This window comes from Sabethes cyaneus, chromosome 3 (genome assembly GCF_943734655.1).
Source record: "Sabethes cyaneus chromosome 3, idSabCyanKW18_F2, whole genome shotgun sequence".
NCBI classification, from domain to species: Eukaryota; Metazoa; Arthropoda; class Insecta; order Diptera; family Culicidae; genus Sabethes; species Sabethes cyaneus.
The window spans coordinates 49,606,078-49,620,648 of record NC_071355.1 but is presented as its reverse complement, the minus strand read 5'-3'; the positions used below and the strand labels follow the sequence as shown (position 1 = coordinate 49,620,648).

The following is a 14,571-nucleotide window of genomic DNA, read 5'->3' as shown; positions in this document are numbered from 1 at the left end:
TTTAGTTGAATGCTAAGCATTTTGGACATCCAATAACCAAAACGGTCAGCTGAATACCGTGTCGGAGGCGCTAGACTCGAAAGATATTCTTCAAGAGTTACGTTGCGAGGAGCTTCCAGGGTCTTTAAAGTTATGTGATCAGCGCAGATGTATTATTGAAGTGTTAAAAGCTTACCGTAATGACAGACTTAAGCCGAATACCACCCAAATCTTTACGCTCGCTGTAGTTATTGGTAGTCGCCGTCCGGTTTAAACCAGTATTATTATTCCACATTCCAACCGATATTAAACGGATCCTACCACTTCGTCGATGAATCGTTCCGAATATTTCAAAGAGTTCATAATTTCTGTCATCACTGTTAGGTACACCCAACGTAATTCTAGCATCAGCATTCACATCAAGATCTTTAATCAAATCGGAAGCGAAGCCTAACTGGTTCGTAGATATCAAAAGCCATTGATATGACGCATTCAAATAGGACTGTTGCGAACAAAACTTCAGCAATCGTGCGGATTCCGAACATTCCAGATCAACAACAACACCAAACCGAGTATTACCAGTATACATGGCATGGCGATGAGTGACGTAAAAATTCTCCGAGCTTAACGGAAAACTTTGCACCATCATCAACGACTCAAATCCCAATATTTTATGCAGATCATGTAAAGTTCTATCACTACAGTGGAACGCAAGAACCGCGTTTACACGTGCCCGAGCTACAAAGTCCTTTAAAAGTTGAGGATGCAACAATGCCATTATGGGGGTCAGCAGACTAAACCAGATTATCACCAACATGTTGATTGCTTGTGTACTGTGTGTGTTATTCCAGGTCGAACTATGCTATTTAAATAGCTAAAGTGATTTTCATAGATAAATCATAGTCACATTATCCTGTCAACAGAAACCAACAGTAATTGATTTTGATTGCAAAGCTAAACGTTTCGATACGGTGGTGAAAGGTAGACCGACCCGCTGGTACAGGAATTCGAAATCAAAGCTTTACTTATAGAAATAGGTAGAAGAACTAAATTGCATCATTACACTAGTTGTCGGAATCTCCTTATCAAATCAAATCAAATGTATAGATAATAAAACAATCTACTTGTGAGCATTGCTGCGTTCATCGAAGATTTTTAATGCTTATAATAGTCCTCAAATAGGTTTGAAAGAATTATAGTTTGAATCCTTAATTTTTATAAATTTGATTCAATCAGAAGAGCTTCTTTTGAGACGTACTGACTGTGAAGGAATTTCACGCCTCACTGTGACATTTACCGTGAAACAATTTCATACTTAGTTTTGTAAAAGATTACTATTCTTCTGTATCGATAATACATTATGCCTATGTGACGACGTTCTGGTGTATCGATATCAAACCAATAACAACAATCGAGATACGATGGTATGTCAGCAGGATTGCGCCAGGGCAACTCAAACTCACGATTTACATGTCCAACTACATTTCTTTGGATTTATCGACCGCTGCGAACATTTTGTGAAAAATTTCTCTTCAAAATATTTTTTAGGTTTCAAAGAAGATTTGCTTACATCAAACACAAACAAATAGTTTTTATTATGCGATGCTTGGTTCAAGATGCTTTTTTCTGTATTATCACTGCAACCAGCATTTTGATCTATTGTGATACCGTACAGCTGTTGTATTCCGCACTCCGTTATACTGGAACTTTACTCTTATCCAGGAACGCTTCCACCTTAACGAATGTTTTACTCATTAAACTACTGCCGCCCGTTATATTAGGTAGCCTAATACCTCACTATCCCCGTATATGCACCACACGCTTCCTATACGATGATATTATTTTTGTATGACTGCTTTTTGTTTATACCGCTGAGAGATTGACTGTTATTTATACCGTCAGTGCACCCGGACAAAACACACCCGGTGGTGCTTTCAATCCCGAGACATTCCGTGCGACCGCCGGCAACACACTGCTTTGTTTCTATCGCAGAGTTCTCGGCGGCGGGTGCATATATAGGGATAATAGAATTGGGAGAATAAAACAAAATTAGGACTACCTAATATAACGGACGACAGTAGTTTAGTGAGTAAAACATTTGGGTGCCAACCTAACGAGTATGCGATCCCCACCTCCCATTGTGCAACCCGATACGTTTTTGGTCTATATCGAAATTTTCCATTTCATCTAAATCATCCTTCGTATCAGTGTAGTGGAGCAGTCGAGTCGAGTTGTCCAGTCGAGCAGTCGAGTCGAGTAGTCCAGTCGAGCAGTTGAATCGAGCAATTAAGTGGAGCTGTCGAATCAAACAGAAATCAAGCAGTTGAATCGAGCAGTCGAGTTGGGCAGTTGAACCGAGCGTCGAGTCGAGCAGTTAAATCCAGTAGTCCAGTCGAGCAGTTGAATCGAGTAGTCTAGTCGAGCAGTTGAGTCGAGTAGTCCAGTCGAGCAGTTGAATCGAGCAGGTAAGTCGAGCTGTCGAATCAAACAGTGTAGTCAAGAAGTTGAGTCGAGCAGTCGGGTTGAATGGCTACGTCGAGCAGTCTAGTCGAGCTGTTGAATCAAGCTGTCAGTTGAGTCGAGCAATCAAATCGAGTAGTCTAGTCGAGTAGTTGAATCGAGTAATCGGGTTGAGCAGTTGAGTCCAGCAGCCGATTCGAATAGTCCAATCGAGTAGTTGAGTTAAGCAGTTCATTCGAGCAGTTGAATCGAGCAGTCCAGTCGAGCAGTTGAATCAAGCAGTTGAATCGAGCAGTTGAGTCGAGCGTCGAAACGAACAGTTGAGTCGAGCAGATGAATCATGCTATCCAGTCAAGCAGTCCAGTCGAGCAGTCGAATTGAACAGTCCAGTCGAGCAGTTCAATCGTGCAGTTCAATCGTACAGTTAAGTTGAGCAGTCGGGTCTAGTAGTAAGTCAAGCAAATGTGTCAAGCAGTCCAATCGAGTCGATAAGTCGAGTAGTTCACTCGAGCAGTTAAATCGAGCTGTTCAGTCAAGTCGATCTGTCCAATCAAGCAGTTGAGTCGAGCAGTCAAATCAAACAGTTCAGTCGAGCAGTTCAGTTAAGCAGTCCAGTCGAGCAATCAAATCGAGCAGTCTAATCGACCAGTTGAGCATTCGATCAGTCCAGTAGTCGACCAGTGAGGTGACTGAGAATACAACCAATTGCTACGAAAGCATGACGTCCTGTCAGGGACCTGATTTTAGTTACCTCTTTAGTCAGAGACCTGGTTTTCGGTACAGACATAAGCCTCTTATATGAATAGATACGAACAAATAAAAAAACCTGATTTAATCCACCTAGTGGTGAAAGGAACCTTTGTTATACGATCTTACTTGCTATTTGAGATAGAATGTGACACGTTTGGTTTACATAAAATTTTTGGAAATTGAATAAGTTTACAAAATTTGAACCAAATAGAAGCACTTTCAAATTTTGATAGTTGCTTTTCTCATGAAATTGCTGAGTAAGTTGTTACTAATGAGGGTAAGTGTAAGTAAAAGTAAGTTGTGAGATGAAATATTATTCTTTATATACATTGCGTAGTAAAGGTCTAGTTTATAAGTTTTTGAACTATGCATAATTTCCTGTAATGAAATTCTATTTGATTCACAACAATAAAGTTTTCTTGAATAAATTTCATCAATTTTTATTAACCTTCGGTTACTCACGCTGTTGTATTTTGTACAACATAGGTGTAGGTTTTTGAATACCATTTTGTTATAAAGTTACAAATCACTAAGTGGTGAATGACCCTTTGGGTTAAAACCGCTCAAAAAAAAAGTTACAAATCGTATATTACGTATATACTAACGTATATTCTTCAGTTGCTCATAACACAAAATGTAAGAATTATTCAATGCATTAATACTTTAAATTGTTAGGAAACAAGATTAGCATAAACCGACATCACAGAAACGAAGCAAGTAGCATGTGAGGTGTACCGCTATTGGCCCCAACTGGAATTTTCGCTCGTTTCTTCATATGGAAAAATGGTGTCTGTATGCAGCAAAACTACCACCAAATGTAAAATGTTTAAGATGTATCCGTCTGCTGGTAGTCGAGTAATTCGGGGTCAAAATCAGGGTATTTTTTATAATCAAAGTTCTACAGTTCCTAAACAAGCAAACATAGAGGTATGCTAAATTCAGCAAAGTTGTGTATTTTTGTTATTTGTCCAACTTTGTAATACATGAAAAAGTCATGCAAAAAGAGTTAGAATAGAAAAACTGACTTTACAAATTCATTTACAATAAATTAGATTTTTATATCTTCACTGAAGAGATAGAGGGTTACTGTCTTCAGCAAAATTTCTTGGTATAATATGCTCTAAAAGTTTGCAGAACACATCAATGTGTTATATTGAAACTGAAGGAAAATAATTTTTTTATTTCACTTTTAGAGGGATTAATCAAAATTCAAATTCTACCAGACGAAAGAGCTTTCAATTTGAAGAAACTCTTCCAAAGGTTCAATAAACTTAAAACCAAGTTTTCCTAGTCAAAACTCTAGTGCGCACGTTTTCTTTGGTTTTGGGCTATTGTGCGCGCAAGTAACCATGTTATAAAAGTTGGCGCGAGTGTTCGAGGGTTAATATCTTTTGATCGGTAAAACCAATTCTTATGAAATTTTGCATAAATATTCGTAGTGTGAAAACCTCTCGTTTGATATTAAAATAATTGAAATTAGGTAAATTATTTTGGTTAAAAACATTATAAATTATTGTTAATTTTGGTGTGGTGTATTCGATTGCTCATAACTTTCAAATTAAACTTCCAATCAAAAAACCATGCAATAGTGATCTATTCGGCTATATTACCTGCCAAATGAAACTAATAGCGCGTAAATCGGTTTGGGCATCTCTGAGAAACAGGCGTTCATTTGTACCTAGTCAAAACAGGTTTTTCAAGGCTAACTTTTAAACTGCTTGTCCGTTTTCAATAAAACTTAGCAAAACGTTTAGTAATAGTAAGAGCTTTCGTTTGGTACTAAGATCGTTAACATTGGTTGCGTGGTTCCGGTGAAAACCGTGTCGCGTATTTTTCACATTTTTGCTTATAACTTTCAAACGAAAAGTCAGACCACGAAACAATTTAATAGTGATATACTAGGCAATAATACCTTTCAAACAAAAGTAATAGCGGTCAAATCGGTTCAGCCATCTCCGAGTAACAAGCGATAGAAAATTCGGAGCGAACACACATACACACATACACACATACATACACACACACACACACACAGACATTGCTCAGTTCGTCGAACCCTGTCGATTGGTATATGTGACTCGGCCCTCCGGGCCTTGGATCAATTTCGTGTTTTTCGACCAATTTTTAAACCTTTGTTATATAGTATAACAAAGGTAAAAACTAAACAAAGTTACTACAAAAAATAAAAAAATCGGACAAAAGGGACGAAATAGACGAGATATCCAGAAGGACCCTTGGGCCCTGGAGATTAGCTGACCAATGAGCATTGAACCGAACCGAATCGTTTTTTCACGAACATCACCAACATACGCTCATCGGAGACCTCAACGCTCAGGTTGGTCAGGAGGACGAATTCAGACCGGTTCAAGTTAAGTGGTAAAGTTCAGCGCACACCCGCTTACGAATGAAAACAGCCTCTAAAAATATGGCCATACGAAGTACCTACTTCCGGCACTGCCTCACCTGGAGATCACCACAACAGACGGACTCGCAAATCGACCCAGGTTTGATTGATGGAAGGCACTTCTCGGATAACATCGACGTTAGAACCTTTCGTAGCGCAAACGTCGCTTCTAACCGTTACCATTTGATGGTTAAAGATCGCCCAAGGCCTTTCGTTGCTACCAACATTCGGTACAATCTGGAACAACTCAAGACGTTGCGACTAAATACGCGCAATGCTTTGAGACTGCGCTGCCCGGTGAGGGACAGCTAAACCCAACCAACCAAAAGTTCCGATAAAAGTGGATTTATTAGCTTAATCAGCTTCCCAAATTATCATGAATAGAATTCTATTCAGCTTAATTTTTAGGCAACTAGCCGTACTTTCAAGTTTTAAGTAGGAATGCTAAGCAACTTCCAAACAGAACTGACGCACTGACTGACGCAAAATTAATTACAGCTTAATTGATTACAGATGTGCCGTTTGCCGTAGTCCAGACTACGAACGCAAGGGGCCACAATGAGCTTTCGGCGGTGCCAGAAAAATGAATCTGAAGCTCCAAATCCGGAAACATTATGCTGTGGCCCAATTCACAGCGAGTTCAAGATGTGAAAAAAATGCTTCGGGATGTCAACATCACCCCCAAAAAAGCATGGCTAAAATATAAATGTACCATTAAGCGGAATGGCATCCGGTGCTATACGATGAGGCGATGGGCTTATGTGAGGAACTATCCAGCGGGTCCTCATCAGATGCGCGACTAGCCAACGCAAGAAAAACGTTAACCAGAATCCTGTGAGCTTTCAAAACATGCTGGTTCTGGATAGTGTAGGTCTGCCTTTACCTTGGCCTTACCCACCGCACCGTTGAAGCCACAACCCATACCAATGCAACCACCACTCGCTTTACCGCAAGCATAGAACAAACCATTTCTTTTTATTGTTTTAGAAAAATCCATTTTTTGTTTTAATACCGGAGTATAAATTTCACTATTCAATCAAAACGCCGTTTCAGTGTCTGCGTCGAAGTTTCGCTTCAATTTCAAACTTTCAAATCGTATGTTAAACTTTCAAGTCGCATATTGAACTTTCAAGTCGCATGCTGAACTTTCAAGTCGCATGATTTACCTTTAAGATGCTACAAATTTTAACCGAACTTTATTAGGAATCAAGCTCGGTTTGGAAATGTAGTATCATGTTGTTCAGCAAGAAAGTCCTGCGGAACTAAACTTGAACCAAATATGAATTTCCGAGTTCGTTTCTTAAGTGAAATCCGAACTTTTGGTTGCTTGGGAACGAAGGCCTTCCCGAGGACTGCTGGGATAACATTGAAGCAGACATCAACGGCACAGTGAAAGGTGCCATCGGATTCGCTGAGAGGAGTGGATGTAACGACTGGTTCGACGAAGAATACCAGAGGATGTTAGATTAGAAGGATGCAGCGCGGGCGTCGTTGCTGCAGCAGGAAACCCGTCAAAACATGGAACGATATAGACAGAAACGAAGGCAGAAACGAAGAGTGCGAGGACATGGAACAGCTGTATCGCTCGCAATTCTACAAGAAACTGTACGTATCCCGCAAAGGCTTCGTACCGAAACATCTCGAGATAAAGACGGAGGGATCTTGTCTAGATCGCTACAATGAGCACTTGAATGGTTATTATTGGCAGCAGTGGTAATGACTACATCAATACGGCGGTTGATGGTGCAGTGATCGAAGCCTTCAAGCAGCTCAAGAACAACAAGGCAATTGGCAAAGAAGGCGTCGCAGTGGAGCTTATCAAGATGGTTCCGAATAGGTTGGCTACTTATCTGCACCGGCTGGTAATCAGGACCAGGGCTTGAAAAGGGATCGCAAGTTGAATGTGACTGCCGTGAATGCGAACTTTCCGCATTCAAACTCCGCTTTTTGAACGATCATTTGACTGTTTTTTGAATTCAGTCAATTTGCCGCTTGCGCTGCTGCCGTCTTACAATTCATGCGGCATCTCTGCAGAAGCAAACAGTCAATCTCCCGTTTTGCTTTGCGCTTTGAGAATATAAACTGCGAACTGACTGGAAGCATACGGTGACGTATTTTTTCGTTTCTCTTTTTGTCTCCAAATCGGCTGCTCACAGTAATAGTTTGTCACCCGGACGTCGGTCCGACGCAAGCAAAATATTCGTTTGTATTGGGCGGAGTCCGACCGACTTCTTCCATGCACATGTAGTGGTTGTTTTTTTGTAGTATTGAATCATACGATTGTGCGGTTGCTTTTCGTAAGCGTGGTGACTGCCAGTCATTTGACTGTTTTGCAGTCATTCGCTGCTCCAAACGGTAAAGGCAACTTGATCGAAACGAAAATGTTAAAAAACGTTAGAATGCGTTCATACTACTGCGTGCTATCGGCGTTTGACTGAGCAAACTGCCAGTTGTGTTATGCATAGCGTTCGTATTCCATCACTAAACGGACGGTGTGAACTTGAATGCGCGTTGGTGGGACTGCGGTAGAAAAAAAGGATCGGTCGAAGCCCTGATCAGGACCTAGGAAACAGAACAGCTACCGGAGGAGTGGAATTGAGGAGTAATATGCCCAATATCGAAGAAGGGCGACAAATTGGAATGTGAGAACTATTTAATTTATTTATTACATTTTCAACATAGTTGGACAGAAAATTTAGCAATCTAGTGATTGGATTCTACGTCTATAAACAGGCTTACTTATTTCAAAATCATAGGCTTCACCAACTTCATTGAAAACACGGCAGCACAAGGCCCAAGGTTCGTTATACCGGTAGTTTGTGGGATGGGATGGGAGGGCTACCACAGTAGGATACGATTTCAGACCTGCCTTCTGAGAACATGAATGTCTATCTGGTTTAAGAGAGAGCTGTAATCGACATCTCCACTCAGCAATCCGAAGACAAAAAGCCTTTGCAGTGAATTTCTTCTGGCAGCTAATAAATGCAAATCAATAACTTTGCAACGTTCCTCGTTGGCTGGTAGATTTGCTGCAAAGTTCCAGGGAAGAAGACGTAGAGCATTACTCAAAAAATTCTTTCGGATGGCCTCTATCCTGTTGACATGTACAGCATAATATGGTGCCCACGCAAAAACTGCGTACTCCAGAATGCTACGGACAAGTGCTCAATATAACGATTTAAGAGCGTATATATCCTGAAATGCTTTTGGGTTTCTTTTTAAGAATCTCCAAGTATTGCGAAGGCCTTAGCAGGGATCGTTGAAATGTGTTCATTGAATCTGGTTTTGGAATAGTAATAGTAATAGTAACGTGCAAGTTCTTTATGGTCTGCACTCGACGTATATGGCTCTGCCCGATAGAGTATTCGTTTCGCAGGGGTTCACGTAGACCGCGAAGGGATATGACGCAACATTTCGTTACATTGCCTTACATTCCATTTAGATTACACCATCGTGAAAGAGAATCAGTATCGCTTTGAGGAGTACAGCAGTCAAGTCTGATTTTAATTTCGCGGAATAGCTTCAAGTCATCGGCGTATATCAGCATAGATGCGCTTAAAGGGCTGCCTAGCTCATTAACGAAAAGTACAAATATCAAAGGCCCTAGGTGGCCACCTTGGGGCACGCCCGATTGTATCTCGAAATAAGACAAGCGATCACTATTCTCAACGCCGCCTATAAAGTGCTTTCTCGAATCATCTTTCGCCGTCTATCGCCGCAGCGCCGCTGTCAAACCGGTTTTGTAGACGGGCGATCGACAACGGATCAAATCTTTGTACTGCGGCAGCATGCTCCTGATACGACTACAAAGTCCCTACGCACCACCAATTCATAGATTTCAAGGCCACCTACACCTACGATTCTATCGACCGTGAAAAGTTATGGAGCTACGGCTTTCCCGGGAAGCTGACAAGACTGATTAAGGACACGATGGATGGTGTACAATGCTGTGTGAGGATTTCGAGCCCCTTTGAAACACGCAGAGGACTTCGACAAGGCGATAGTATTTCCTGTCTCTTGTTCAACCTCGTGCTAGAAGATATTATGAAACGTGCGAGTTTTAACATGCGACGCACGATCTTCAATAAATCTAACCAATTTATCTGTTTTGCTGACGACGTGGACATTGTCGGAAGGACATTCTAGACGATTGCTGAGCAGTATACCAAACTGAAACGTAAAGCAGTGAAGATTGGTTTAGTGATAAATATAACTGAAACCAAGTACCTGTTCTGTTCGCAGGACGGACCAAGCACGATCGAGCTCGCATAGGCAATAGTGTAGTAGTCGACGGGGACGAGTAGGACCATCTTTGGCGATGTATGTAAGACCGGTGTATGGAGGAGAAGGATGAAGTTGTTCGGCGAACAACTCCTCAAAAATGGTTTTCGTCTCGAATCCGGTTGGAACCAAATGCAAAGAGGTGCGCAGCGTGCTGTTTAGATGGTTCGAGCAAGTGGAGCAAGACCTGGAAAGTGTGGGACATTTGAGAAATTGGAGACGGATTGCCATGGACTGATTTTTTTGACTGAACATTATTATGCAGGGGAAATCCTAAAGGACATTTCTCTAGGATAAGTAAGTATCTATCCCCAATAGCAAGACATTTCATGTTACTGTGCTACCGTGCTACTACGGATCAACTTTTACCCCAACAAATCTTCCAATAATGTCGGAAGTACAACGTGCCCACGCGTTATATTTTCGTGGATTTCAGGGCAGCATACGATACAGTCGAGCATGAACAGCTATGTATAATGCTAAGATAATGCACGAAAACGTATTACAGACAAACTAACGCGACTGATCAATGCTACCGTGGAGTAAATTATTTGCTACGTGCGTGTTTCGAACCCTTTCGAATCGTGCAGAGGGTTGCGACAAGAGGATGGACTGTCCTGTGTGTTATTCAAAATCGGTATCGAAACGAGAGGAACGATCAGCAAAAGTAGCTAACTCCTAGCCTTCAGTACCTTTTGCTTACGAAAGACATACGTGCACTTGCCGTACTTGAACGAAAGGTATTGCGGACTATTTTTGGCGTACTACAAACGGATAGCAGAGAGTAACCCTCGAGTTGCCGGCACTACTTGAAGAGATTCCCATCGTACACCTGGCGAAAGGATGTCGGATAACTGTTCAATGAAATCCGTTCAAGAAACCCGCCGGCACCAGCAATAGAAGAATCCAACGTGCTGGATACCTCGATCAGATTAAAACCGATTTGAGGGTGTCGAGACGCTCAACGACGAGCAACCCAAGACCGAGTACAGTGGAGAGGAATTGTTGACACATGGAAAATGAATTATTTTCAATGAGAATTGAAATTTGAAATTTAATTTTTAAATTATTAATTATTGTTCATGAATTTAGTATGAATTAAGTTCAATTTGTATATTCCCATACAGTTGGGGCGATACGATAACGATAATAGATTCTCTCAATTATCAGTATCACCACACTCAGCAGAAAACCCAACGCCAGAAAATAAAAAATACTGATAACTTGATACACATCAATCTGCGTCGTTTCGAGGTCACTTTTCGGACACGGTGGCTTCGAACTGAAATATTCCCGATAGTAGTAACCTCCGGATCCACTTTCGATCAACTTTCGCAACGTGACTCGAAAATACTGTTTCAATGGAGAACCTTTTTGCAAAGGTAGGTGCAACGGTCTGAGAGGAGAAATTGGAATATCCTGCAGATCGCAAATCTCATCGTCCGTGAAGGTGCCTGAAAAGATTTCTTTTTAAATAGAGATACTTTGCCGGAAACTAACATCACAAACTTTTCAAAATGGGATACGTATATCCAATGTCACATTGGACGGCGTATCCTCCCTTGCGGATCAGCACAATACCGTGACTTACGTTCGTTGGTTTCGCTACCGATTTAAGTATCTTCTTATTGAACAATTCGATGGCAGCAGGATCTTTGGTTCTCTAAAAAGAACAGGTTTTTAATTGACATCATAGGCATAGCTTGTTGTACAAGCCGGTAATTACATTAAAGAAATCCCAGTTGTAGAACAAATTTTCCATCGTGACCTGAAAGTTACTATCGATAAGCTGACGAATCGTTTTCAAATTTTTCGGTGGAGGAGTCAGCAATGATCCGATAATAAATGTTCCATAAAACTGATACATAAGCGATGAGAACACCAGCACTATCAATGCCACAGCTTTCGTAGTTAGTGTTGACGTTCGACCATCGTATCCCTGCTGGCAAAGAAATCCCAAAATTGTAAGAAAATACTCATTGGCGCTCACGGTCATCCGCAGTATTTTTCGTTCCAGTCTGAAAGCTACTCCGAGTAGTACCGACGATAAAACTCCTGTTGCTAAAAGTGCGTACCACAAATTGGTGTCAAATGGCTCCAGAAAGGCGTTTTGTCCAACAGCTCGTTTGGGATGTCTGAAAACTATTTTAATACTGGAGCAGAAATTTTTTTGAACTTAAACGGCCTAAAAAATTTAAAACACAAGTCTTACTCGTGCATTCCAACAATGACCGAACAATCTATGTAAGGAATACGGTCCTGAAATATGTAGAACAAATTCACCGCCAGATCAACATGCTTTTCCTTGAGCTGTCCGATAACTCCCACGCTAGTGCCTTGTTTGATACTCTCGACTCCCCATGATGGCACTTGAACGAAGTGGGTGCTAATATAAAAGTTACAAAACTTAGGAAAATGCCAAAACAGTACAGGTTTTATCCTACCTAAAGTTATGCTTCTGTTTAATCATGTTGACATATTTATAGCCGAAGCGAAACAAAGCGTAACTAGTAATTGGTTTATCGCTGTCTAAGCGTTGCAAGATTGTTTCGTTGTGTTTCACTTTCAAATCCTATTTGTAGTTGTTTGAATTTATTATGATATCAGTAATCCTACTTCAGGAATGGCAAACTTACCGTGAAAATAACGTTCAACGCAATTCCTTCAAAATCGCACCTTCTTTTATACTCACTTGGAATCCATGTCAAGTTAAATCCTGTGAGTGCATCCCACTGTCCAATCACGTTCATATGGAATTTACCTCCTTTGCTGTAAAATGTATTGTACATCTCATACAAATCAAATGTTCCGTTTCCTTGATCATTGAAAGTAGCCAACGTTACTCGTGAGTCGATGTTCAAATTTTGCCGGCTAAGAAGATTTCTCGTAATTGAGATCCCTCCGAATAGTAGCCATTCATAAGAGGCATTGAAGAAGTGGTGTGTAGACATTATCTCGAAAAGATCGTTTGCTTGCTCACAATCCACGTCAATGGTTACTCCCAGGTCCGTAGAGTGTGATCGCATGATGTGAGCATAGTCCAACATTTTATCATTTTGTTTTATATTGACTATTTGAATCATTCCGTTGTAATTATGCACCAAGTAATCGATGGTGGTTCGGATATCTAATGAATAAAATTCAACGTTAAATTTTCGTACGCCTAAACAAATACAAAAGTTATTATGTAAAGTCCACTAACCTTCACCATCGCTTGCACAGTGGAACACGGTAATCGATTTCAGGAGCCGCTGTGTGAAAAACTCCTGCAACAGCTGTGGATTCATAAAGGCACCGGTGCTAAAGCAGAATAAAAATAGAACACACGCAAGATTGATAGGAAGAACCATCGTTCAGCGGAACCTTTAATTCAGACAAACCAGACAAGCAGAACGAATGGCACAAAACCACAAACATCGCACTTAAATAGCCACTGTTATGCTAATTTAAATATCATCCATTTGGACAGGTGTATTACATGATTGATGTCTAAATTTTGATGTGTTATTTGTGCACTAAGTACCGATTATCTGTTTCCTTGTAAAATAAGTATCGGTCCTGATTACTCTTTTTCTTCAACATTCTTCGTCGTTGAAGCACATCATTTATATTCGCACAAAAGCCGTTTGAAAAAAGTCTTGTTGAAAAACAGAAATAAATAGCAATTTTAAATAATAATTTCCAAGCCAAAATTGAACATATCAACAGTTGTGCTTTCACCATTGTCTATTGAATGGTCGCTAAAAAGAAGATAATTAGGTTTTGGACCAGCGTCGTGTGAATTAGTGAACGGGCATTTGAGAAGGTCCACAGTCCATCATGCGCCTCCATCTATTAATACACAGTGGAGACGCATTGTACCTCAATCTAACTGTTCAAATTCGCGTTGTTTGTGCTGCGATTTCTCAGCAGATCATTAACCAATAGAGCTGATCTTTGATATATTTTTGGAATCTATCATAAGCTTGACACCTATCAAAACCTGAACCTCTCAGTTTTATGGATAATAGTGCCGGTCTGTAAGCGACCAATTTTTCCCACAAAAATACTCTCAAAAATACTTCAACGCTCCTCTAATGCAGTCCAAATACTCAAGCGCAGGTGATTTAGATGAAACAATTTTAATATAATTTCGTTCTATAGTTCGCCACGCAAGTATGCTGATGAACAAACATGCTATTCACCGAAATCACCGTTCCACATATCGCACTGACTATTATTTCTAGTTCCGCATCCATCGGGTGTGGTTTTGGAAACTTTTCAATTAATTTGTATCAACAACTTCGTCCTACTCCGTACTGCGAAAGAGAATAATGCAGAGGCGTTTTAATTCCAATCAACAATCAAGATAGGCTGCACGTACGTCCGTGCTTTGCTTTGGCGAAGTACATGTACCTACTGTGTTCTTGAATTTTCACTACATAAGACTCTAATAGTAACCGGTATGATGGTTAGAGAGCAAATACCACCGGCAGGTTAACCACTCTCAAACACAACAGCTACCGTAATAGTTATAATTACCTTTTTCGCAATTTCAATAGGGTATTCAGTAAATCACTTACGGGATATAAAACTATTACTTCTTTGACAAAAATTGTTACACAAAATTTAAATGCTAATTTTAAGCTGTTTTTCTCTAAAATAACTAAGTTAATAACTGTCTTAGAGAAAGATTAACATAAAATATCAAATGTCAT

At 40.4% G+C, this 14,571-nt stretch overlaps 1 protein-coding gene across 1 annotated transcript; it reads right to left on the bottom strand.

Annotated features, from left to right (window-relative positions):
• Positions 1-10,978: 10,978 nt before the first annotated feature.
• Positions 10,979-11,870, bottom strand: LOC128739568 (ionotropic receptor 75a-like). The gene is made up of 3 exons (XM_053835061.1): positions 11,601-11,870; positions 11,384-11,537; positions 10,979-11,328 (listed from the first exon to the last, which is right to left on the bottom strand). The coding sequence occupies exons 1-3, from the start codon at positions 11,868-11,870 to the stop codon at positions 10,979-10,981; spliced, it is 774 nt and encodes a 257-aa protein (XP_053691036.1).
• Between the last annotated feature and the right edge of the window lie 2,701 nt (positions 11,871-14,571).